The 25,022-nt window shown below is 47.1% G+C and overlaps 1 protein-coding gene across 3 annotated transcripts in view; it reads left to right on the top strand.

Annotated features, from left to right (window-relative positions):
- The window catches only part of PLXNB1 (plexin B1), a 53,050-nt gene that overhangs the window by 22,559 nt on the left and 5,469 nt on the right, over positions 1 to 25,022 (top strand). For 2 of the 3 annotated variants that reach the window (XM_026052502.1, XM_026052501.1), the window contains exons 4-29: positions 119 to 247; positions 1,675 to 1,775; positions 2,456 to 2,588; positions 3,215 to 3,371; positions 6,513 to 6,621; positions 6,712 to 6,820; positions 7,337 to 8,191; positions 8,603 to 8,728; positions 9,806 to 9,928; positions 10,923 to 11,016; positions 11,218 to 11,384; positions 12,415 to 12,566; positions 14,368 to 14,473; positions 15,928 to 16,064; positions 16,725 to 16,901; positions 17,088 to 17,256; positions 18,112 to 18,354; positions 19,492 to 19,668; positions 19,995 to 20,143; positions 20,491 to 20,591; positions 21,344 to 21,561; positions 21,720 to 21,898; positions 22,019 to 22,085; positions 22,601 to 22,747; positions 23,227 to 23,404; positions 24,648 to 24,751. In XM_026052502.1, the coding sequence (XP_025908287.1) occupies positions 119 to 247; positions 1,675 to 1,775; positions 2,456 to 2,588; positions 3,215 to 3,371; positions 6,513 to 6,621; positions 6,712 to 6,820; positions 7,337 to 8,191; positions 8,603 to 8,728; positions 9,806 to 9,928; positions 10,923 to 11,016; positions 11,218 to 11,384; positions 12,415 to 12,566; positions 14,368 to 14,473; positions 15,928 to 16,064; positions 16,725 to 16,901; positions 17,088 to 17,256; positions 18,112 to 18,354; positions 19,492 to 19,668; positions 19,995 to 20,143; positions 20,491 to 20,591; positions 21,344 to 21,561; positions 21,720 to 21,898; positions 22,019 to 22,085; positions 22,601 to 22,747; positions 23,227 to 23,404; positions 24,648 to 24,751 (4,407 nt within the window). Of the gene's footprint in view, positions 1 to 118; positions 248 to 1,674; positions 1,776 to 2,455; positions 2,589 to 3,214; positions 3,372 to 6,512; positions 6,622 to 6,711; positions 6,821 to 7,336; positions 8,192 to 8,602; positions 8,729 to 9,805; positions 9,929 to 10,922; positions 11,017 to 11,217; positions 11,385 to 12,414; positions 12,567 to 14,367; positions 14,474 to 15,927; positions 16,065 to 16,724; positions 16,902 to 17,087; positions 17,257 to 18,111; positions 18,355 to 19,491; positions 19,669 to 19,994; positions 20,144 to 20,490; positions 20,592 to 21,343; positions 21,562 to 21,719; positions 21,899 to 22,018; positions 22,086 to 22,600; positions 22,748 to 23,226; positions 23,405 to 24,647; positions 24,752 to 25,022 lie in introns of those variants that run through there. The other variant, XM_026052503.1, reaches the window with a different exon arrangement.

Genomic DNA, 25,022 nt, shown 5'->3' with positions numbered 1-25,022 from the left:
TTGGTGGGAGGTAGAAACCCTTGCACGCAGCAGCAGCTCCAGGTTGCTCCCGATGCAGGACAGATGCCTCCTGCTCCTGTACTCTGCCCGCACAGCAGTGTGTCTCCTTCTCTTGCAGGCATACTTGGGAGCCATGGGAGATACTAGGATATACGCTTCTTTAGCCATCCAGGTGAACAGCATGGTGAGTGCAGACCTGCTATTCGACCAGTTGCAGCAGCACCTCTTCGTCATGACCCAGTCAATGGTAAGAGCAAGAAAATCTTTTACATCAAAGCGTTTGTGGCCCTGTTTAGCTGCTGAGGAGGGTAGAAGAGGCAGAGCACAAATACTGTCTTTAATCAGATAGAAGATTTTTTCTTATGTATGCACATAACCTATGTAAAGAAGAAATTGTGGGAAATATTTTCTGTTAAGAGATAACACCAGGTAAATAACCAGTCTTGAAGATGAAATCAAGATGTGTAAGGAACCGTGTTAGGCACTGTTCTGTCTTCTCCTGTCTTCTGTAGTTCTCTGTCTGGTGGCAGCAGGAGAAAGAGGCATGGGGATTGCTGAAACTTTTGAGATCCTGACATCTTCAGAGTGGAAAATCCAACTACAGAAACTTTATTTAAGAGGATTTATATAACACTCAAATCAGCTTCTTGAGGTAGAAAGAAAAGCAGGCCCTGAGTTACTCCATGTCTGAAGGAAAGGGCAAACTTCAGATGAGAGCATACCAGAAAAGGGCTGCTTCTTTTCATCCCCCTCTATGCATTTTGTGGGATTCAGAAATTCTGTAACACTTCAAAGGAGGAGTTAAAATTTCTGAGTAGAAGAAGATTAGGGAAATCTGAAATATATCCTTAAGAGTAATTGTTCTGTCAGTAAAGAATGCAAATAACAAGATGTATTTAGCAAAAGTATTGGGTTAGGGATTAGAAGACGACGTTTTAAAGTAACTGGCAGCGTAGTAGGTGATTAAAGAGAGGGCAGAAGGCTGAAATCAGCAAGGTGGGGAGGGATAATAAAGCAAAGCAGGAGTGTTCTGCAGGTCAGACGTACCCCGGATGGATGGCAGGAGTTTATTTTTCCACAGTGATCAAAGCCAGTTGCTCTAATTTCAGTGAAATGGTAGTCCTGCCAGACAGAGTTGGACAACAGAGCAGATACCCTCAGAGACTTCAGCAGGAGCTACTGTGTCCAGCATTGGACACCTGCGTTTCAAGAGAGATGATCAGACATATTGGAGACCAGACAAGCAAAAGAGTGGATGGTGGAGGAATGAAAAGCAGGGGAAACTGAAAGAATAGTGTCATTAAGTCTAAGGGAAAAGGGAGGAAAAAGAGAGAGGCAAGTGATCACGGAGGAAAGGAAGGAAGCAATGTTTCTGCATCATGCTAGTGAGTACCATATGGAGTTATGGGTTCAGATTGCAAGTAGGGAGATTTAGAGAAAGAAATAAGAACTGCAAATGCTGAGGGTAGTTGTAGCGGTACCTTTGTTTTAGGTTTGTTTCAGTGCCTCTGTGGAAACTGATGTTTTACTGCTTGTTCCTTTTTGTTCCTTTAGTTTTAAGCAGTATTGAGAATTAACACAAAGTCAGGGCAATAGAACTTGTTAGTTGGGCAGAAATCATGAAAGTGGAACATGTTTTTCGTGTGCTGTTCTCACTAATGTCTTTTCTGACAGGTGGTGAAGGTTCCCATCTTGGAGTGTTCCCTGTACTCGGACTGTGAATCCTGCCTGAAACTGCAAGATCCTTACTGTGGCTGGTGTGTCCTTCAGGGCCGGTAAGAGACATCCCTGGTCAAGGGTTTTGAAGGGATGGTGCTTAGGGAATATGTCTACTTACTCTCGTTCCTGTATCTGTATTTCAATCTGTGTCTCTGTACCTGGATTTAATCTGTGTTTAAGTTTCTTTATATGATGTTTGGCCTACAGATTCACACTGTCTTCTGTCTACCTCTCTAAGCATTGCTATCACCAGCCACAGTTGCACTTCTCTTTCCAGCACACAGAGTGTCTTTCTTTTGCTTTAGTCACCGCTCGCCGTGCTCCCCTGCAATGGATTTCTGCCTGTTTTGTCTGGCTGCAGCTTGAGAGCTGTCTCATTTCAAATACAGAGAAACTATCTGGGCTCTTTAACTGATGTCACTTTCTTACTCGCACTCACTGCTTAATAAGACGTGGTTTATTTGAGTGTATCTGCTTGCTGACTCTGTCTCCCGGTGGGATGCCACAGGAATAGTTTATGGCCCTGGAAGCCCAGTGAGTGCCTACTCATCTGTATATACTGGCATCAATTCATCCTGTTATGGATGGTGGTGGGAGACTGGAACTTCTGTGGCTTGTGTGTTGGGCTCCCTGACCCTCCAGCAAGGTTTCTGAAAGCCAGTATCTACCTAAGAACCAGAGAATGGGTCTGCTGTTTAGGAGACCTTCCATAAAGCTTCTTGCTGTTTCTCTGCAGGTGCAGCCGTCGCTCTGAATGCCTGCGATCCAGACTCAGTGAGCAGTGGCTCTGGAGCTTTAACTCTACACAGCAGTGCCTGTCCATCCAATCACTAACTCCAGCCAATATCAGCAGAGAGGAAAAGAGAAATGTGAGCAATGTTGTTCCTTCACGGTCGTGCTCAAGCATATAGAAGGTCTCCTGCAAGCTCTGAGGGGTCACAAGTCCTCCTGTTGCTTTCAGTGGTGTACTGAATCACTAAACTTTCAAGCAGATTTGTCTGTCTCACATAAGGACCTTAACATGGTCCAGCTCTCAGGAGATAACTTCATCATTGTTCATTTAAACCTACAAATCTCTGTCTGCTAATAGGAAGTTATTAGGGGTTTTGCACTATTTGGCTTCTTGGATGGGATCTCTCCTTGGCTGAGTGTGTATTGAGTGCCCTTCTCTGAGGAGTCAGAGTATTTCTGACACTCAGAAACATCTGAAAGAAGCTACCTAAAGTTACAGCTCCAGTCTGGTAATGGACAGCTGTTAGAAAAGCTAATACAATGCTGCAATATTCCTGTTAAAGTGTCAGGAGATAATCAGAACCTGTCTCCATTTGGATGCTTGAGCAAAAGGGGAGATTTTGCTGATAAATGAGCAAGTTTGGTTTGGGAATGGCAAGACAAGATGAATGGAGTAGCCCAGTCTAAGAAAGTAGAGCCATAAACTATATGAAATAAGGATGTTAGGGGGCAAATAACTTATTGGACATTATTGAATTGTTAGATCTTCCTGGCTATCTCGGATTTGCCGTCTCTGCATGAGGAAGAATTTTACTCGTGCTATTTTGAAGATTATGAAAGCCCAGCAGTCCTGACGGAGTCGGGAATCATGTGCCCCTCGCCAGATCCCAGCCAAGCACCAACTTTGCCAACTGGAGCAGGTCAGTGAAGTGCTTTAAATGGAGTGTGATAGCTCTGATAACATTGTCAAGAGAAAGAACATTTCAGATCTACCAGATTGCCAGGCTTAATAGTCATGAATGTACGTGGTCTATCAGCAGGTGCTCACTTCATTCTGTCATGTGTTTGCTTTCTACTCGTGTCACACACATCCTGTGCTATTCTGGGCTGCTGCCAGATTCCAGTGCCAAATTCTGGCAGTTGGAAAGGAAGTTCTGCTTGAAGGGTTATACGCAAATCTGAATATGATCTGAAATGCAGTTTAGAGTGGTGGCTGGTTTGGCAGCCTTGTCAAAAATCTGGATATAGGACTCTCTGGTGCACGTGCTCACGCATGCATGTTCTCTTTTATTTCTTTTTTTTTCTTTTAAAAATGGAGTAGTGTTTAAAACCAAACAAAACACAAATGTTTTCAAACCCCACGTGTTAGTGGAACAAGAAAGTACTTGTAAGGAAAGGCTAGAAGAGATCCACTGTCCTAGGAGAGATTAGAAATGAATCTGCAATGCAGCATAACCTCCGAAAATGCACTGTCAGCCTTCTGGGTATCCATAAGTGGCCTCTCTAAACACCTGGAAAGTTCTCACTTGCCTTATTGCCTTTACAGTGGATTTTGCAGTATTTAACCTGTCAGTGCGGGCAGTGATAAACTGATCTCTTCAGAGCACTTGTTCATCTGAAGCAAAAGGCAGGTACAGGTTGGGAAACATTCCACAAGATTCATCTAGTGGCTAAACAGATCTTCTGTGCTGCTGTGCAGCTGGCTGATAGGTCTAAAAGGGCTTCTATGGATGTAACATGACAGCCAAAGTTAATTAGCTCAGTCATTCAGTCTCACATTCCTTGATTTTCGATGATACTTGCCTGTTGGCTTGTCGCTCTGCCGTAGCCTAGGAAGGAGCAAGCATTCAGGGTGGAGAGGCACACAGGGAAAATGCTTCCTGTGCTGCCACTGTAGCAGAGTGGATACGCTTGGCTTCAACCTTTTGGTTGTGCAAAAGTGAGTCTGATTTTGAGCACAGCTGGGAAAATTAGGGTAGATCGTGCCACAAGCTGGTTCCTGCTACTTCAGCTTTCAAATACTCTTATTGATGCCTTTGCAAGCCAGCCTTGCTCTACTGAATCTTCTTAGATGCTTAACCTATGCTGTTTTCATGTCACTTCTGAGGCTTCACAAGCCGTTTCTGCTTTCTGCCTCAAGTTATCCATGGATGGTTTGTGTCCATTTAATCTCATCTATATTATTGCTTTGCTTCAACAGCTCTTTTGCCATCTAAGGACTTAAGGCCAGGCATTCTTAGCATTAGAGTTCTGTTATTTTAACTGTGCCAGCTTTTTCTTCATGTTCTTTTGTTATGTAGGTTTCCTCTTTCCTTCACTGCATTTGTAACTCTTCTTGGCTCTACTTCAGTGCTCTACTAAGATGAATTGAAGCTGGTAACTAGAATCATACACTGCTTTCTAAAAGAGGTCTCATCAGGGCCTCAGACAAAGGCACTGGAACTTTCCCATTCTTATTTGAAAACACTTTCCCAGATCATTGAAAACTATATATATAAATATATAAAAATAAATATATTTCTGCCCCCACTCAGCTTTGCTATAAGGCTTGTTTTTACTGGATCATCTGTCACTTTAAGCTAATGAGCTCCAAGTCAGTAGCAGAAAGCCTTGTTTTTAGTTTGCAAGCATTCATCCTTGTCTTCTGCACTGTTGAGCAGCATTATTGGCAGTCATGGGAAATAACAGTCTTCTTGGGGAAAAGAATATTTATAAACGTGGTGCCAAAGCCCTAATCCTGGGAGGTATTGGCCTCTCCCTGACTGCTAAATACCATCACCTCTGAAACAGTAATGGAAGCTGGCAATACTGTAGTGTCTTTTGTCTCCAGCCACAGATGACGCCCTCCCTTTCTCCTAGTGTTTTTTCATAAGCAGCATGTTACGGTTTTCATAAGCAGCACATTATCAGCTGTTTTACTAGCATACTGCTTCACTTGCTATTCTACCAGGAGTCCAACTTAGACCACGCTGATTTTCTACAGCACAAGAGAACTGCACTGCTGTGGTTCAGACATATTCTGCAATTCTGTGACTTGCAAATAAGTGGATCCTACCTGCAAGAGAAGGCACTGAACTCTGAGAGGAAAGATGGATAAACTTTTGACTTTCATAGCAAAACTGTCTTGGAAAAATGGCAGTTCCTGGAACCCAGCAGAGCATGCAATATATTCTCATTATTGAGCAAGCTAACATCTGATTCTAGGGCTGGGGGCATTTCTATGCATCAAGTTTAAATGGTTTCGTTTCTATTTTATTATTATTATTATTATTTCCTGGAACCCAGCAGAGCATGCAATATATTCTCATTATTGAGCAAGCTAACATCTGATTCTAGGGCTGGGGGCATTTCTATGCATCAAGTTTAAATGGTTTCGTTTCTATTTTATTATTATTATTATTATTATTTGTACTATTGTCATGTGCAAAATTCCTTCAGGCTCAGGGTAACTACTCTGTCTATGACTATCTCAGCAGTTCTCCAGTCTGTTGGAAAACAGTGATAGTCTTCCCCCGCAAAGAGAAAGAGGCTATTCTGAGGCTGAGCTAATGAGAGACATCAATCTGAAGCAGATAAAAGCCTTCAGTCATTGAAGCTGAGATTAAAAGTTTTATAAGCTCCTTTACTTATTCACTTAGTCTGGACATATCACAAGACACTCAAGATGATGGCAGCATGTGAAGTGCTTGTCCCTTCTAAGGGTTTGGCTTTAATCTGTCTGACAAGGGAAAGCAGTCAGCTTTGAGCCTGTGATGTTAGTTCTTTCTGTAATATAGAGATGACAGTGGAATTACAGCAAATAAAGATGGGGGGGGGGGGAATCTTCAGAGCCATCTTCCTTTCCACAAGCTGGCAAGAGTTGTCATAAACTGTTCCTGGTAGACTTGTCCAACCTGCTTTTAGTGTCTATGGGATAATCCTGGAATGAAGATGCTGCAAGCAACGCAAGGGAATCTATCTTCATGTTTGCTAGTGTCTTCCCCAAAACGTGCTGCCTCTCCTAACAGTATTGCAGAGTTAGGATGGCTCCATTTCTAAGAAATTTTTATTTTTGCTTTCAGATCATGTCACCATAAAGCTTGTAGTGCGTTTCCATGACATCTTCATTGCCTCTGTGGACTTCTCTTTCTATGACTGTGCTGCTGTTGCCCTGCTATGGAAATCAGCACCGTGAGCACCTGAGATTTTTTTATAGTTATGGGGAGGGTGACTGTCCCCTCCTGGGTCTTCTCAGCAGCTGTTCTTCTCTCGCTGTCCCAGGTGCCAGAAGTGTGTGAGCAGTCCCTGGAGATGTAACTGGTGCATCCAGCAGCACCTCTGCACACACAAAGCAGCCTGTGAGGAAGGAACAATTATTTTCAATGAAAGGGTGAGTCTCCTAGTCGTTACTAACAGTCTCCTCATGTTCAGGAGAGTCAGATCTCTTCTCAGGTCCAATAGCACCTCTCAGCTGTTTCATGCACAGAGCTGAGCTGCTGGAGCTCGCTGGGTTTCGGGGGAGGTGCCATCAAATGAAGCAGGTCACCCCTTTCCCTGGGACATCCAGCCTGGGTTCTCATCAGGGTGAGGGACAAGGGGAAACCTGCAGGGAGCTGTCAGCAAGGTGGCGGAACAACTGTTTTTGTGGCAGCTGCAGGTCACTTTGCCATGTTGTGGGAGTGAAGGCCTCAGGTTCCCTCTGAGGGTGAGCACAAACATGTGTAGGATAGAGAGATTGCTGCTGAATCTGTCCCATCCCAAGGCTGTGAGGTCTAGTTTTCCTCCCTGAAATTCAGTGGATGAAGCAGCCTCTAGGAAACATTGCTACAGGAAGGAATAATCTGTTTTCTATTTGTCTTTTGTTCTGTCTTGTTCTTCTCACTCCACCATGTTCTTTTCTCTCTAGGCACAGCTTCCAACCCCAAGTCTGTTTCTGTCTTCGGCAGCTCCCCCCAGCAAGTCCTCTACGGTAGCACCAACGGCAGCCACCAAAGCCGTCACCCCCGCCGTGCGCGTGGCGCTGAGCACTGTGCCCCCCACAGAACCTGTCCCTGTCACACCCTCGGCAGTCTCGGACACGACGACGGAGCCCGCAGGTTCCCCCAGCTACACGTACTCGACTCCCTCATCTGAAGCTGCCTCTCTCCAGGCCTCCACAGAGTCCCCCCTGCCGCCACCAGCGGACAACCCTGCTGTCACGGAGCCGGACACGACTTCCCTTGCTGCATCTGTCCTCCCCAGCCCATCACAGCCCGTGGGTGACACAGACCTGCCGATCTTGGACACCAGAGCCACTGCCCGGGAGCCCTGGCCCACCAACCCACCCACCACCATGGTGGCCAGTCCGTCTGTGGCAGGAGTAACATCATCTTCTCACGTCAGCAGTTTCACTTGGCCTCCCAGTTCTGTTCCTACTACTGAGGCATTGACATCTGCCACGTCATCTCCCCAAGCCCACAGCCATCAGCCGGAGGTGCCTGTTGCCTCTGATGACTCTTCCAGAGAGATGGAAACTAAACTACTTGCCTCAGACCTCCCGCCATCAACTCCCTCAGACTGGCTGCTAAGGGAAGGCACGGAGCTCCAGGACACGGAGGACTGGATGGATTTGCTGCAGGCAGAGAATGACACATCTCCCTTCTCTGCTTCTACACTTCTGTCGGGCGATGGGGATTCCTCAGAAAGGGACGCCCCTGACTTTCCCAGGATCCTCCATCCTGACCTTGACTATCAGTATGATGCCCCTGGGTTTTGGGAGGAGGTAAGTCACCGGGCTTTGCAGTCCACAGTCTAAGGCTGTAACGCTTTAAAATTTCAGTAGAGATTGCTGATCTCATACATTTCAGCACACAGGAGAGGCTGTGGTCCTCTGGAGAAGAGAGGCTGACAGCTATAATGGGCAGGGTGAGAAGTGACACCCTGAGAAAGGAGAACGTGTGAGAAGAGGTTCCAAAGCTTTGTAGAAATGCTGCTGGCCTGGAGGTCACAGCTGCTGTGATGTCTGGCATGTTCACAGCTTTCTGTTGGTCACCACGTCAGGCTCCTGCTTTGCTTTCTGTAACCCCATGGTAAAGAAAATAGCTTCCTGTTTCTCTGATGGCCTGTTAGGTTCTGATTGCTGCTGTCAGAGCCATGGAAGTCCCTTTCTCTAAAGGTGTGTGTTGGTTTTCAGAATGAAGAGCTTAGCTGGGGTCCTGATGCGTGTCCCTGTGTGCAGAGGATCCAGGGATCTTCACTGTTTCCAGTCAATGTGGCGAGGAAGATAACTCTTCTGGGAAAGAACTTCCACCTCTATCAGGTTGGCAGCTGCTCTCTCCATTAGCATGGAGAAACGGAAACTTTTGTAGAGCTGAGCAGGTTTGGGGCAACCTGTTCACTGGGCTGCTAAAATACTTGAAAGAGAGGATTGGGCTCTGCCTAGGTTTTTGCTACTGGAGAAATAGCAGATCTGTAGATAAGAAATCGCATAATTAGACCTAATGGTGAGTAGGAGGGCAGCCAGGGAGGAGATTTACAGGCATGGACAAACCTATCAGAAAGAATCTGCATGTGTTAGCATTAAATGGCACGTGTCACACTGCAGGTGACAGATTTTGAGTAACTTCTGCTGAATCTCTGCTCATTCTTTTTCGTGTGTCTATAAGCTAAAGATAAGCTGCTCCTTTTCCTCTCTGGCCTACTAATATTGATGTGGCTGTTCCTGTCATACCTGAAACTTCTGCAATCGGGAAAAGCAGCCCTTGAAAGCTACATTCCTTGGGTGTGCCTCTGATAAAAATTCTGCTTGCTTCTCAAGACAGAAGACTGATTTACTAACTTCTTACAAATGATCACCTTGGAGCATGCAGCCCACAGACTAATTGCTACTTTATACGTTAAACCTGATATATTACATTGCACAGAGGAGCAGAGCTGGTTACAGATCCATATCTGTCTTTTTACAGGGATTGTCTAACACAATTAAGTAGAAAGTCTGTAGGAGAGAAAAGAAAAATACCCTTACTATTTTTGAGGTGCACTGTGTTAATCTGCACACACAGCTCTTTATTTCCAAGCTAGTCTCACAGACCTGTACAGGCATAACCTCTCAGTCCAACTGTTCTTTCCTTTAAATTTTCTTCCTGGGCTGAGTTCTGCCCACACTGACATTCACATGCTCCCTCCTAGGGATGTTGTTTTGTGTTTGTCCTGATTCCTTTCATCAGAAGCAGTGAGAGTGTAGAGAGCCCTTCAGTATAGCTTAAAAATGGCTTAGTGAAGGGAATGAGGAGCACATTGCCTGCATAGTAAGCAGCGAGGTACAGGGAGGCAGGAGTCCACTGTCACCACTCCACGTGGTTGAGAAGTGGTGCTCTATGTGTCTTCCCATCTGCAGGACCAGCAGTGGGACTATGAGTGTGTCCTGGACTTGGAGGGGAGGACGGTGGTGATGGATGCTTATGTGGAAGGGGAAGAAACCAACCAGTCCCTCTGTTATATCACCTGTCAGCTGCACCAGGTGAGTGCTTGGGGGGTGATGCCGTTTCAGAGTTCACACTGATGTGTCTTGGCTCGGCTTCTTTATCTGGCAGGCTGAGAAGCGAGCGCTTCCGGGGTGCAGAGCATGTTTTGCTAAAATATTTATACCATATTTAGCATTATGAGACCCTCATCTGTGGTGCTGGTGGTAGTGGCATCTTCAGCCTGTGGAGAGATTGTGCTGTCTGAGCCACTGGGTCTCCTGCTGCATAGAACCGTGCTGGTTTTGAAACATCACTTAGTGCTGCCTGCACGGATGGTGCTGTTTCTGCTTTAGCTTGAGTCACTGTTCGTGGCTTTATAGACTGTGACTTTTCTTTGCAATGCTGATCCTTTTGTGCAAAAACAACAAAAAAAAATACAAATATAGGTTTTGGTGATGGAAGCTAGCCTGTGAATTATAAGAATATCAGATGCAATAAAATAGCAATGCATTTTTCCGGATGTGTGAGTTTCACCTGAGGCAATATGTGTAAGCGGAGGTGATAATTTTAGTTTGCAAACTAATCTAGTTGAGGGAGAGGAACAACATAAGCTTTTGTGGACGAGCCCTGCAGAGCAATTATAATATTGAAATGAATTGTGCTGAATTGCTCTCTTGAGCAATTCTGTGAGCAGGTGGCTTGTAGGTAGAAAGCTAGGTATTTAAGAATACAATTAGCAAGTTAGACAAGTAATTGCATGAGTAGGCGAGTGTGTTCTCCATGCTTCCCTGGTGAACCAATGTCTGCTGCTCTTTCTAGTACAGGTATTGTGGCTGTGGGAACTAGTGAGGGCAGGTTTATGTTGCTGTTGCCTCAGTTAATGCTGCCTTGACGAGTTTCGCTGCCCGAAGAGGTCTGCCTGCATTCACAGGAAGCTCCATATAGGCTATATATGTCCCAAGGTGCTGCGTGGGATAGACCCTGAGTTTGCTTGTTCAGCTGGCTCCTTTGTGCCTCCTCTAAGTCCTTGACTTTGGTCTCTCTCTGCAGTACAGCTACACGGCACCTCAGCTGGAATTCAATGCTGTGGTGTTTGTGCAGAGGCGGCGACACCTTCGAGTGGACAGTGCTGCAGATCTTCACGGTAGGAGTGAACACCCCCCACCCAGCAAGAACACAGCAAGTGGGATGGAGGGAAGCTGAAAAATCCTTCACCCTTTTGCACCCATAGTGGTCCTATCATGGGGAAATGGAGAAAGCTCTACAGCCTAAGAGAGGGCAGGGGAGGGTGACTCTGTGCTCTGGGAGGTGCTTGCAGATACCTCTGAATATTTCTCCCCTGCAGTGACTTTCTACAACTGCTCTGTGGGCCACACGGATTGTAGCCGCTGCCAGACGGCTGACTCCAAGTACAACTGTGTGTGGTGTGGAGGCGAAAACCCCAGCTGTATCTTCAGGGATTCCTGCAAGGAAGAGATAGAGGACCTGTGTCCAGCACCTCTCATTCACTCTGTGAGTAATGTGCTCGTTAGTGTACAGCACCTGGGACAAAGAGGGCTCTGGTCTGAGACCAGAGGTCTGAACTCATACTGCAAACAGTGCAGCTCAACTATTCATTGGCCACCTAAAGAACATGTTAGTCTTGTTCTGCTGTGGTCCCTCGGTGTAGGGGAGCAAGATACTAGACTTTTCTGCTGAGCTTTCAAGGGACAGATAGAAATCAATGGGAAAAGATGCATTTGTACCTCCTGTAAGCTGAAACTGGCACGCTGGAAGAAACAGAATCATCTGGCAGCTGGGAAGGGCTTCACAGTTGGGATTCTCTGACAGTTCTGAAGCAGATTGGCCCAGTTCAGCCTGGGGAAAAGGAAGACAAAACCTAATGGTAATGGCCCAGCAGGGATGGGAAAGACACAGCGGGTTCCTGGGATTAATGACTTTTGTCTGTTTATTTTGAATGTTTCTTGCTAACTGCCACATGACAAATGTCTGTAGCTGTGTGTCCCTTTTGCTGTCAGCTTGTCCTTCCTCTGGTGACACACAACTTCCATGTGCTGCATCTTGTCTTAGCTTGTCTTGGATGCTATTCATGGCCGGAGCTTTGAGGTTTGTGCAACATGCAATTCATGTTGTACTGATGCTGAGGAGGAGGATGGTGCCTGCTGCTTCACTATTAGTATCATGTATTAGCTTGGCATTGCTACTCCTTTAGCAGAAATACCCTATGGAGTGATGAGCAGGTTTTTGAGAAGCCAAAGCAGAGCAGCCCATACTTAGAAATTTGTAGTTTCTAGGGGGTCAGTTTGCAATAGTGAGGTATGGGAAAGTGGCTCTGATTGTGATGTTCTCCTCTCTGGCTTTTCCTGTGGTGATGGTGCAAACTGATGCCAGTCCTGGCCAGTAAAAGGAATCCATTGCAATGCCCTGACAAGGCAGAGTTGGCAACAGGACAGTTTTGAAGGACCTTGTGCTGCAGACCAGTTGCCAGACTGCAAGGATTTGAGATACTGTGACACTTACACATGCTCGGATGTCTTTGCAGGTATCCCCCCTGTCTGGACCAGTGGAAGGTGGCACTAGAATCACCATCACTGGCTCAAACCTCGGGCAGAAACATCAAGACATTGCAGAAACTGTCACTGTGGCAGGAATTCCCTGTGCCGTAGATGCTCAAGAGTATGAGATCTCTAGCAGGTAGAGTATCTGTGCACGTCCTCCCAGAGGCAGGCCCTGGCTTTCCCCTTGGCTGCTGATACTGGGCTGGAATGTCATTACCTTCGCTGTAGCACATATCGAGCCTTACTCGTTCCCTGGGGAGTGCCGCTGAGCAAGGGCACTGTCTGATCACTTAGGGGATGACCTTGGAGGTGAGGCAGTGTGAAAGGAAATGGCCAAGCGTGACCTGGTGTGATGAGCACACTGCCGGTGCAGGGTCTGCAAGGCGGCTGGGAGCCCCAGCCCAGCCACGGAGCCGCAGGCCAAGCGCTGTGCAGTTTCATGGATATATGGCCCTGTTGGTGAGGAACTTCAGGAAAGCAAAGAGGCAGTTTCTGTGAGTGGTGGTGCTAGGAAAATCTCCTGAGCTTGTTAACACAGGCTGAAGGTGGGCACGTGTGGCTGGAGGTACTGCGGTTTCTAGCAGTACAGTGGATGTGCCCCAGACTGTCAGTCTTCACTAGCTGACCAGCCTTCCAGGAATGCATCCAGGGGAAGGAGCCTCCTGACCGGGGACTGACAAGGGAGTCCTGCTGGGCCCTAGGTCACTCTTTGTTGGCCAGCAAGTCACACAGTGTCTGTAGAAATAGGGGCTAGCAGACGGGGGAAAAGGTCCTGCAGGATAACAGCTGATGTCTGTAATAAAGGGCGGTGGGTATCTAGTATGTCTGGCTAGGAAGGGTCTTGCAGAGCGAGAAGCTGCAGTAATCTGGCATTGAGAGATATGACTGGGGCAGGTAGATGGCAGGCTTGGATAAGGCAGAGAGAGGAGCCAAGCAACCAGCAGGAGATGTGGACAGAAGAGCAGAGCAATTGTGAGTACCCTCTCATCAGAGTTACCCTGAACCCATTTTCCATTCCATGTTAGCATTAGCTGTATTAGCATTACCCTTCCCTCTGGGAGCCAGGTAAGATCCTGCTGGGAAGTGGCCCACTGTGAGCAGTGTTGTCCTGTCTGCGCTCCTTGTCTGCCTGGTTCCATCTGCTTTCTGTTTTCATCCTAGATTTAGAACAATATATTTCTGGGGTGGCTCTGCCGTTGCTCTGTAGCGGCACGTCACCAGGTCCTGCATTGGGATGGGCTCCCTGCACTGCTGAAGTGAAAATTGGGTTGGAGGATGTAACTGTGAACCTGGAACCTTCTCCTGAGCAAGGCCAAGCAAAATTAGTCTTCTGCTGTGTAGGAAAGCTGAGGAAACCCTTCTGTTGTAGTAAAGGCTTTCTGTTGGCTGAATGAGTGCTGTAACATGGGATTCACTGTTGTAAATGCAGCCTGACTTTACCCCCTGTCAGTTGTCATATCAGATTATGGCTGGAAAGAATGGAAAGAGCAGATCGGGGCAGTGGGCTGCTCCCAGAGGCTGCTGGCTGAAGACTGGTGCCACCGAGACCTAAAGCCTGAAGGGTTTCTGCTGCATCAGGCAGCACTAACCTGTGGGGTGACCTCTTGAGAGCCTGGGGATGCTCCAGGTGTGATAATGGCACCGTCCTTGGCCTCTCGTGTTACAAAGGACTTCATCCTGTGTGTTTGAGAGACAATTTTGGATAGGATGGGCCTGTTGTAGAATTGCCCCCTGTTTTTTGGGGGCGTTTTGTTGTTTCTTTCTCTTTGTTGCGTCTAAATCAGCCGTTAAAGCTCCTTCCCAATGTTCAGTCCTATATTCTGAGCCTGTGGTAGGGCTGCAAGAGGGGAGCTGGGGCTGCTAGATGTATTTTAGAGCCTGGTACAGCAGATTCAGCTCATCTTCATGGTGTGACACTCTGCTCGATTGCCCTGCAGTATCGTGTGTGTCACTGGCGGGAGCTGGACGGAGCGATTTGGGCACGTTGTGGTGGAAGTGCCTGGAGGAGGACGTGGAGTTTCTGGGCATATTTTCACCTACCAGGTAATACCATTGCTGCTTAAATATCTCTCTGTTCTTCCAATGGTTTTGCTGCAGAACCATTTATTGTATGAACTTAAGGGGCTCTGCCAGATGATGTAGCTGGGATTTTTATTTGAATTTGGTGTTTGGAGTTATAGTTTCCTAAGACTCTAAGAACAGCTGTACTGGATCATACCAAGCCCAGTAGCCTACAGTTTTGTTTGTCAGTGAGAACTATTAAGTGCTTAAGGAAATAGACTAACTATAGGGAGTACAACTTTACGGCAATCTGCAGATTGGACTTTCTAAATTTAAGATTTTTATTGATAACTTAACATTTTATTAGGACTTAGGACATTATGTTAATTTTTGAATTGCTACTTGAACATGTGTTTTTACTTCTGACCTGCAGCAGCAAAATGGCAGTAAGCCCAGAGTTACTCTGCATTGTATAGGAAAAAAGTTTCTTATTATTTTTAAACTTCTGTCTGATAATTCCATGATAATTCTTAGTTTGTGGTTAAGATAAAATCATGTTTGTTGCTCTTCTCTGTTCTGGTTTTATTATCCCCATTCTGAGGCAACATGATCAGAACTGCATGCAATAGCCAAGATGCAAGTGCAACATAGATTTGTGCTGTCGCATGAAAATATTTGTTTTTCCAAAATTTCTTTCACAATAAGTCCTAGTGCTTGAGTTTTTATTTTTTAGTTTTTTTTTTGTTTTGTTTTGTTTACTATGTGGAGCAGAAATTTTAGCTGTTGTAGGCACCCAAGTACTCCTGAATGGACAGTAGTTCAGCTTCAAACCTCCCAGCTGTGTGCATGTATACTTAATGTCACTTTGTCGCAATCTTCTTGCTCCTTCTCCCTTCACACATCTTACTTTGCACTTGTCAGCAGTGAATTACCTATGCCACACTTGTCAACTGATCCCTCTAATTTTTTTCTGCAGTCACTTAGTGGGATTAAGTTTTTGTTACTCTGAATAATTTATCAAATTTCACTTTTTCCTTTCCATGTTACCTCCAAGTATGTTTAACAGCACAAGTCTTGACTCAAATTCTTAAGGCTCCCTGCTGGTAACTCCCTCCTTTATTGGATAAACAGACAATTTATTTGCTACCTTTTGTTCATAACTTGAGTTACTGACCTGGACAACTCCTTTGAACTGTTAATTCCAGGCTTTGGGTGTGAGGCTCCCAGCTCTGCAGTGTGCAGCATCCATCTGCCTTTTACCTTATGTGGAAAGACTGTGGTCCCCGACTCATGTTTCCTAAGTTTGTTGAGCCCTCCTCTGTTGCCTCTGCTCCATGATAAAGTGGCTGCTGGAGCCTGTCTGTGGCCTGCGTGTCATTGGGAATGCTAGCTTCTGTTTTCAGAGCACTGGAGGTCGTTGGGCATGGACATGTTCTGCTGTGTTCCTTCTTTGCCCTCTCTTATGAGGTCCTTGTCACTCTTTTTTTCTCTTGCAGAACCCGGAGCTGAAATCCATAGTTCCGACTCAGGGCCCTAAAGCGGGAGGAACCTGCCTTACTCTTCTGGGCTCCAAGCTGCTCACGGGGCATCCCAGCGAGATCAGCATCCTGCTTGGAGACCTGCCCTGCAACATGTAAGATGAGGGCCTGTGACCACAGCCTGCCGTGCTGGCTGAGCACCATCCATCCCTCAGCCCTTCCCAGGGAATCACAGGACACAGTGCTGCCTGCTCAGCCCTTCCTGTGGGCTGTGGGGTCTGTTCCTAGAGATCCTCTCCTCAAGGGTTGTAGCCACAGCCTCAGTTCTCCTTCCTCCCTGCTTTCCCTCACATAAGGGCAATGCTTCATGGTCTCTATTCTTCATGCCATGACTCTTTACTCCATCCCAACAGCTCTGCTTATGCTGATAGGAATCCATCCACAGTTGGCTCCTGCAGACTAGCACTAAGGGCTGCTGCTTCTCTGGTGTCCTGGGACAAGGAAGCCTGGCAGCTTTTATGGTGCTGGTGAGAGGGCACTGTGTCTTGGCAGCATGCCCATGCTCTCAACCATCTGGGCAGTGGTTGTACCTGCTTTTTGTTTAGGTGCTGCTCACTGACAACTCTCCAGCAATTGTTGCTTGCTTACAAATGATTTCCAGATTAGAAAAAAGTAAATAAGCCGCAAGATCTTCCAGCATCCAATTTAGGGAGATGCCAGAGAACAGGCTGCCAGCAAAGAGCATGGGTAGCATTAAAGATGCTGTCTCTGCAGTGGCTCTATTAATCCCTTGTTGTCTCCTCTGTCTCCCTAAGCCTTTCTGAAATGAGAGAGGATCAGCTGGCATGTCAGACGAGTCCCAGCAACGTGTCTGCAGAACTCCCCGTCACCATCAAATATGGGGATCAGGAGCGGAGACTGGAAGGATCCCTCTTCAGATATACCCTGGATCCCAACATCACTTTCGCAGAGCCCCCTAAAAGCTTCCTCAGGTACAAAGTCTGACTACTTGTGTGTCTGTGACAGGCAGGTACTGCAGCATTGATGGCTTCTGTCCGTTGTATTGAACTCTGGAATAAAGCCAAGGTTGTGACATGAGTATAAATGGACGTGTGGGAGCACAGGGGGGAGAGCTCTTGGCTAGCAGATGGATAGGATTGATGGCTTTTCTTTTGCAGCGGAGGGAGAGTGCTCAGAGTTCATGGATACAACCTGGATGTTGTGCAGAAACCGAAGATTCGCGTTACGGTTTCTCCGTCCGAACGGCGGCGCCGGGGGCTGGGACGGTGGCGCCGAATTATCCCGGACACGGAGTGCCCTGAGGGCGCTCTGTGCAGCATCCAGCAGGTAGCCTGGCAAATGCCCCATGGGGTTAAAAGATTTGGTGTGCCGCACTGGAGAGATGAACTTGCTGTCTCTAGGGCCTCTGGACCCCCTGCAGTTATTGCCTGGGTTCCTGCTGACTAACAGCCCTGGGTAAATGGAAGTGTTCTCTGCCAGGCTTAAAGGTTAAGCAGTTTCATAAACATTTATCTCAGGCCTGCTTTTGGCTCAAGTTGTGCAGGACTTGTGGGAGACAGAAACAGCAGAGCAGCAACATGGAGATGAAGAAATCTGCAGCAGATCCTGTGTTGTTTAGTATCTCTGAGCTCCAGGCTCTTTCTGCATAGTTCAGACCTGTCCCGGGGCTATATTTCACTCTGAGATGTAAAAGCAGTTGGAGTTCAGTGAAATGACCCATTCCACCAACGTTTTTCTGCTCTCCTCCTGTCAGATACCTGAGATAATGGCTGCGTCAGGACTGTAGAGAATACAGCAGAAGTTGCAGAGCAAAAGGGTACTTGTTAGCTGAAAATTAGTTACCAAAAAGTGGTTGCAGTTACAAAAGGTTATAAGATTGGCCCTGAATTGGGCCTTGAAGCTCCCTAGCCCTGTCCTGTCTGAGCAGTGAGTTGAGGCTGATGCCTCCTGCTGCTGTATTCCCACTGAGTATTCACAGCAAAACTTATAGCTATAAAGACTTTTTCTAGAGAATTCCTCGGGTCTCAGGTTTTCCCGGTACAATTAGCAGAGCAGCTTTTGCCTTGCTGCAGGTGAGATGAATGTGAGCGGAGCCCAGAGCTCAGCGCTGGGGATTACTGCAGGACTGCAGCAGCCCTGGGGTGTTTCAATACTGAATGTTCTCTTTCCTTTGGCTTTTAGTTTGAAGAACCGTGTCTCATTAACTCCTCCTACCTTATCCTGTGCAAAACGCCAGCCATTAACTTGCTGCTGCAGAGTGTCCACGTCAAACTGGAGTTTATTCTGGATAATCTGAGCTTTGATTTCAACTCGCTCCATCCCATGCCCTTCTCTTACGAAGTCAACCCCATCCTAAAACCTTTGAACTCTGAAGACCCTGCCAAACCGTATCGCCACAAGCCTGGAAGCGTCATCTCTGTGGAGGTAACACAAAAACTAGCCGCAAGTTTTACAAATCTGTTGCTAACCTGAGACTGTTTTTAATCAGTTTGATCCTGCATCCAGACTTTTAAAGTACTTGACAGACCTACAGGCTGTCACAACTGAAAGCAGTAAGGAAGGCCTGTTTCTCGGTGAAGGTAGGAAAATCCTGCCACAGCAGCAATGCAAAAAGGTAGATGTTAGTGCCTCTTTTCTTTATATGTATAGAAAAGGGCTCTTGAGTTGTTTGTGTAGAAAAGTACTTGCTGGTCCGCTAGAAATGGAGAAGGATAATGATTGCACCAAGAGGCACACGTCTTCCACTGATTTTTAGTGTGCTAATGAAAACTACCAGGTTATACCAGTTTAGAAATGTCTAGACTTCTGCTATTTGCATTTAATGCATCTTGGAGGAGAGGAAATTAAGAAAGACTGGAAGGGAACCAACATGACACCAGCTCTCAAATCTCATGGAGGAAAGCCTAAACAAGCAAGCAGAAGCTGGATACATTTGAACTAGAAGTGAGGTGCAGCACGGGGGCAAAAAGGGGCCAGTGGGGCTGAGAGTGGGGGTTGAAGACAATAGACATGATGTTAATGTGAGACACAGAAAAAGGAAACTTTTCCAAGATTAACACACCTCTGGAACAAGATCCTCTCTAGTAGTTTTTAGAGGTGGAGTGGATTTTTGGTTTATCTAAATACAGATCATTGCCTTGGAGTGTAGGCAGCAGCGTAGCTTGTGATGTGGAGGAGATTGACCTGGATGGTCTAAAATTCCTTTTTGATTCAAGGCTGAATGTTTGCTGGTAGAGGAGGCCTGTCTGGGCCGAGTTGAAAGGAATCAAGGTTGGAGAGTACTCCAGAGTGTTCATAATTCTCAGAGCTGTTCTGAAAAGCGACTTTGCATGGTAGATGTCACCCTGTGTGACTTAGAAAATAAAACCAAGTAGCTAATTCAGGTGCAAGCTCGGTCAGGTAAGATTTAAAAAAAAAAAAAAAAAAAAAAAAAAAAAAAAAAAAAGGCAACTTTCATCCTATGCTGTTGATCTCAGTCTACTCTGGAGTAATGGACAGTGCAGAGCTATTTTTATTTATTTATTTTTCCAGATCTGATATGTTTCTTCATCTCTATTCTAGGGAGAAAATCTAGATCTGGCCATTTCCAAGGATGAAGTTATGGCCATGATTGGGGAAGGAATCTGTGTGGTGAAGACACTGACAAGGAATCATCTGTACTGTGAACCCCCCTCTGAGCAGCCAGCTCCACGGCACCGCACCAAGCGAGAGGGCACCGACCTGCTCCCGGAATTCACGGTAGGGACTCAGCAGTAGTGCTAGAAATCATGATTTTTGTGAAAACATAAGCAAGAGGTGAACATGGAGGCAAGGATGGCAAGCGGAGGAAAGGCAGAAGCGCTGCTGGGGGAGAGGAGATACTAGGAGTGGCAAGGAGCAGATGTTGTTCCCAATTTTACCCTTAAAAATGCAAAGCAGGATCTGGAACAGCTGGTACCGCTGGATCTAGGAGCTGTGTTGTGGCTTTTACAGCTGAATGCAGCTGCGCTCATTCTGGAGAACAGCAAAAATATGGGCTTCATCTGATGCACTGAGCTAATGTTTTGGCATGTGCTTTCCTGCAGGTGCAGATGGGGAACTTGAACTTCCTCCTGGGCAGAGTGCAGTATGACACAGAAAGCCAGCTCACCTTCCCGCTGGAGGCGCAGATCGGCCTGGGGGTCGGCGCATCATTTGTGGCACTGATTGTTCTGGTCATTGTCTTCATCTACAGGTGAGAGGCCGTGATGTTGCGAGATCCTTACGCTGCTGTACAACGCTATTCAGTGGATGTGGAAAAGCTCACACATCTGGGACTTAACAGGGTCCCAGTTTTCTCTATTTTGTGCCAAATTGTGAGAGGCACGAGCCTGCTGCTCCTGCTGGCTGCAGCCTGCCTTGTGGTTCACTCGGAGCATGAGCCTCATGGATGCTCCAAGAGTTTATAGAACAGTTTGCTATCTTGTAAAGATAGAAACCATCTCAACAGCACTGCCCTGCTGTCCTTGGCAGCAGTATAGCAGCTGGCAAGGACAAGCATTGGGCCGGGAGTGCTGCAAATTATTCTACTGCTTCTTTCAGGAGGAAGAGTAAACAGGCTCTAAGGGATTACAAGAAAGTTCAAATTCAGCTGGAAAATCTAGAAACAAGCGTTCGGGACAGATGCAAAAAGGAGTTCACAGGTCAGTCACATTGTTCCTGTGTTCTTGAACCTATAGAGAAGTTTGAGAAACCACTTTTGGCCCTACTTGTCTTCCCGTTCCTGTGTCCTTGTTTAAATAGCTCAGAGCAGACAGTCACTCTATCCCGTACAGCCAGCGTACTGAAGCACCAAGCAAATTCTGCTGCCAGTGAGAATATCTGTGTAGTTCAGAGTACAGTCCTATACATACACTCCCCTTGTTCATCCCCAAGAGATGAAAAGCCAAAGGTCATAGCGTGTTTGGAGAGACCTTAGAGACGCCTAGTCCAGCCTCTGTTGAAATTGCACCATGACCTGGGCCCGCAGACCTTGTGCTTCAGCTGATTACAGCAGTGAGCACTGATATAGCTCTGCTGGCCCAGATGCCCACACTGTGACTTGAATTGTGATCTCCAACTGGTGTGGGAAGCCATGAAGAGCAGGAGCTCTGTTTTACTGTAGATGATGACCAGAACCACCAATTCCCTGCTGAACAGTGACCTCCTAGCTGTAAAACTGGAAGTCAGACCTCAACTGTGAAAGAGAATAATGGCTCAATTCATCTTCTCAATCCTCCTCATTTTTCCCAAGCATCTAGTCTAGTTTTAAATGGGACTCCAGTGTCTTCCTATCAGGCGACATCCTCCCTTTTCCTCAGTCTCACCACACGGCCCTGGTTACACTAACCTCATGCTCGTTACCACCGGTTGTTCAGTCACGGGGTCAGCATCACTGGCATTTCCTTTCCCTCAGACCTGATGACTGAGATGATGGACCTCACAAGTGACCTCGTGGGCACAGGAATCCCCTTCCTCGATTACAAGTCCTATGCAGAGCGCATTTTCTTCCCGGGCCACCGTGAATCACCGCTGCAGAGAGACCTGGACATCCCCGAGTGCCGAAGGCAAACTGTGGAGCAGGGCTTGGTCCAGCTCTCCAATCTGCTCAACAGCAAGCTCTTCCTCACCAAGGTAACGTACCTGTCTGAGGGACTGCAGGATGCAGGGGTTGTTTATCAAAGTTCATCCCTGAATATCTCCCTGCAGCACCTTTTCCTTCATGAGCCAGTAGCTATATTGCCTTATTTACAGTGGATTCACACCCTGGCTTATCTCTTTCTCCCCGCCAGTTCATACACACTCTGGAAATCCAGCGCACTTTCTCTCCAAGAGACCGGGCCTATGTAGCATCACTGCTCACTGTGTCACTCCATGGAAAGCTGGAGTACTTCACTGACATCCTCAAAACGCTCCTCAATGACCTTGTTGAGCAGTATGTGGCCAAAAACCCCAAGCTGATGCTGCGGAGGTGAGTCAGCCAGCCAGTGTATTCCTTTCTCATGGATAGTGATCTTTATCCCTTTTCCCTCCCTGCTTGCACCTTCCCCCAGCGCTGTTGTCCTTTGACCAACCTCATGCTCTGTTTCAGGACAGAAACAGTAGTGGAGAAGCTGTTAACCAACTGGATGTCCATCTGCCTGTATGCTTTCGTCAGGGTGAGCCTGCTGTGTCTTTGTGGGGCTGGGGGACCAGAAGAGGAGAGAGAACCACGGCCCTGCCTCGTGTCTCCTCCTTGATTGAAATAGTGCCAGGGTCACTCTGTTTCAGGGTGTGGAAATGAGAGCTGGGACTGCTTGCTGCAGAGGAGAGGGACTTACATCAGAGAGCATTGATTCCATTCTGCCCAGTCAGGTTGTGGAGGGCTCAATGCAGCTCCATTATCTTCTTCTTGAAGATAATCAACTTGAGACATGATGGTGGGGCTGGTCATGGCTGGAGTCACGTGGAGACTGAGCAATCCCTTGGTCTTTTGGCTCCAGTCTCTTAGTTGGCCCATGCAGGTGCTATTGGTGAGGGCTCTGTCTTTGCCTGCAGAGATGCAGCTGCCGTATCGCCTGGTGCCCTCAGATCTGCCTGTGCTTGGAGTTGTTCTGTGTTTCCAAGCTGTTGGGCTTTGCTCAGGGAGGAAGGTGAAGTTCTCTTGGGTGAAACTCCTTCCTTTCTGTACCAGGACTCTGTAGGGGAGCCACTTTACATGCTGTTTCGAGGAATCAAGCACCAGGTGGACAAGGGGCCTGTTGACTGGGTGACAGGAAAAGCCAAGTATACCCTGAATGACAACCGCCTCCTGAGAGAGGACCTAGAATACCGGACCCTGGTAAGCACCGCTTCCCTCTGGCCTCTCTGCTGGGATGGGGCTGAGTGTTTCTCTTCCTGTTGTTGAGCAGAAAGGCAGCATCGTGCCACTGCCTCCCGGGAGCCAGAGTTAGCACAGGGCACAAGAAGACCTGTTCTGCAGATGAAGAAGAGCTCTGATAAATCAGGCACTTCTGCCTCGGGCTGATACAAGCTATCAGCACAGTAATCTTGTGTGTGTGCCATGCTCAGTGACTGGAATATGAGGAGACAGAATTGCTGATGGCTCGTGGAAGCCTCTCCCCAGCCCTGCTAAACTGGCTTCCAGCTCTTGAGTCAACACTGAGGACCGCATCTGTGGTGCTGGCTTCTCTGAGACTCTTCCAGTGAAAAGCCTAGCTGTTAACTTGCCTTCATGCTGAGGTGCTCATCAAAGGTGCAAATGTATATGTATAACCTTATCGTGATGAGTAACTGTGACCTTTCTCTTTTCCTCCTCAGACCTTAAATGCTTTGACGCAAGCAGGAGTTGCTGCAGGAGGGGCAGAGGACTCGCAAGGGGTTTCTGCCAAAGTGCTGGACTGTGACACCATAACACAGGTGAAGGAGAAGATCCTCGATCAGATCTATAAAGGGACGCCCTACTGTCACCGCCCGGACCCGGACACCCTGGACCTCGGTGAGCAGAACTCCTTGGTGCCAAAACTCAGTGGGGAGGTGGAAGAATGGAGTCATTTGCTGCCCATGCACAGCACCCTGGCGTGTGTGACCTTAGTTCTGTGCTGTGGGCAGAGTCTCAACAAGCTTGTGCTCTGGCTGGACCCAACGGGGCATGAGCCTGGGGAGAGCTGAAGATTAACAGGGATCAGAGGGTGTGAAACAGGGGAACCGGCAGGTCAAAGCAAGAGAATGATCTCCCCGATGCTGTGCTGAGGCAACCCTATTGCTAGACACAGCTCTTGGCGTTTGCTTTTCCGGGAGAATGTGGCAAATGCAAAGAATTCTGAATTATTCTGAAAATAAAACCTTGCAGAATTTTAAAGCTTTGCATGCTCAGCTTGTTGAAAAGAAAGTTGAGATGTGACTTGATACCTTTATAAATTGGAAAAAAAATATATAAGGCTTTCTGGTCTTGAGATCTGAAAGTCTACAGACTCTTTTTGGTAATTGTCCTTCTCCAAGGTGGTAGATAGACCAATCTGGTAAGTGATTTCTATTCAGAGCAGTCAAACCTGCAGTGGCACGTGAAGAGTTCCAGATGGAAATTTTGCTACTGAATAACTGATTAAAAAAATTAGTGCCGATAGCTACAAAGAGTTTATCTGTGCCAGAACAATGGCTTTTAGAGTGGAATAGTGATTAAGTGATTTTTTTTTTCCTGTTTTTATAGGTTCTTAACATTCAGATTGCCTTTCTAACCAGTACTGAAGTGATATTCTCATTGAACTTTTTATTATAGCCCTATGTTCTCATTCCTGATGGTTTGAAGTTGCTTGAAAACCCTGTGTGGGATTCTCCTGGTGGCCTCCCTTTACTGACCAATCTATTTGTTCCTGCTTTTAATTGACTGGCAGTGCAGCGACCTTCCCTTTTCCCCGTTGCAGCCGACCAGAATGTGGACCTGCAGGGCCTCCTTCCCCAGCGGTCATGGCACTGAAAGCTCAGGAAACCTCTTAGTTTTGGGGGATGAGAAAAAGCTGCTGTGAAGTTTCAGGCACTCTGGCCAATCCCTTAACACTGCTGTGAGAGATAAATACAGATAATGGGTAAAATGCCTTTTCCTACAACATGTCTCTCTGAGTGTGGGGTTGGTCTTCTCTGAATGAAGGTTCTGCTGGTCGAGACTGGAGCACAGGAGAGTTTGGAGGTGCCTCAACTTTCAGAGTAAACAGCTTGTCCTTTTTGCTGTGTTTTGACTGCAGAGTGGAGATCGGGGCTGGCAGGTCACCTCATCCTGTCCGATGAGGACGTGACATCTGTTGTCCAAGGAACTTGGAAACGCCTGAACACTCTTCAGCACTACAAGGTCGGAACGCGGAGTCTTCCCTTGCCCCGTCCCCCGCCTCACCCTCCCATGGGTTTACGCTTTGGTTGTGGCTCTGGCTGCTCTTGGGTTGCTGTCAGATGAGTGTTGTGCTCGTCTCTGATGCAGCTGCTGGCCTCGGGAAGTAGTTTTTAGTTACCTTGCCCCAGTAAGCTGTGCCTTGTCACGGTGTGTTCTGGATGTGAAGGACCTCAGCCCCTTGCAGGGATCGGTGTTGCCATCCTGGTGGCTCGGGACGCCCCAGGCTTTTCTC

This window comes from Nothoprocta perdicaria, unplaced genomic scaffold (genome assembly GCF_003342845.1).
Source record: "Nothoprocta perdicaria isolate Ctin4 unplaced genomic scaffold, notPer1 scaffold_9, whole genome shotgun sequence".
Classification (NCBI taxonomy): Eukaryota; Metazoa; Chordata; class Aves; order Tinamiformes; family Tinamidae; genus Nothoprocta; species Nothoprocta perdicaria.
The sequence above is the reverse complement of the archived record's forward strand: the minus strand, read 5'-3'. Positions and strand labels throughout refer to the sequence as shown.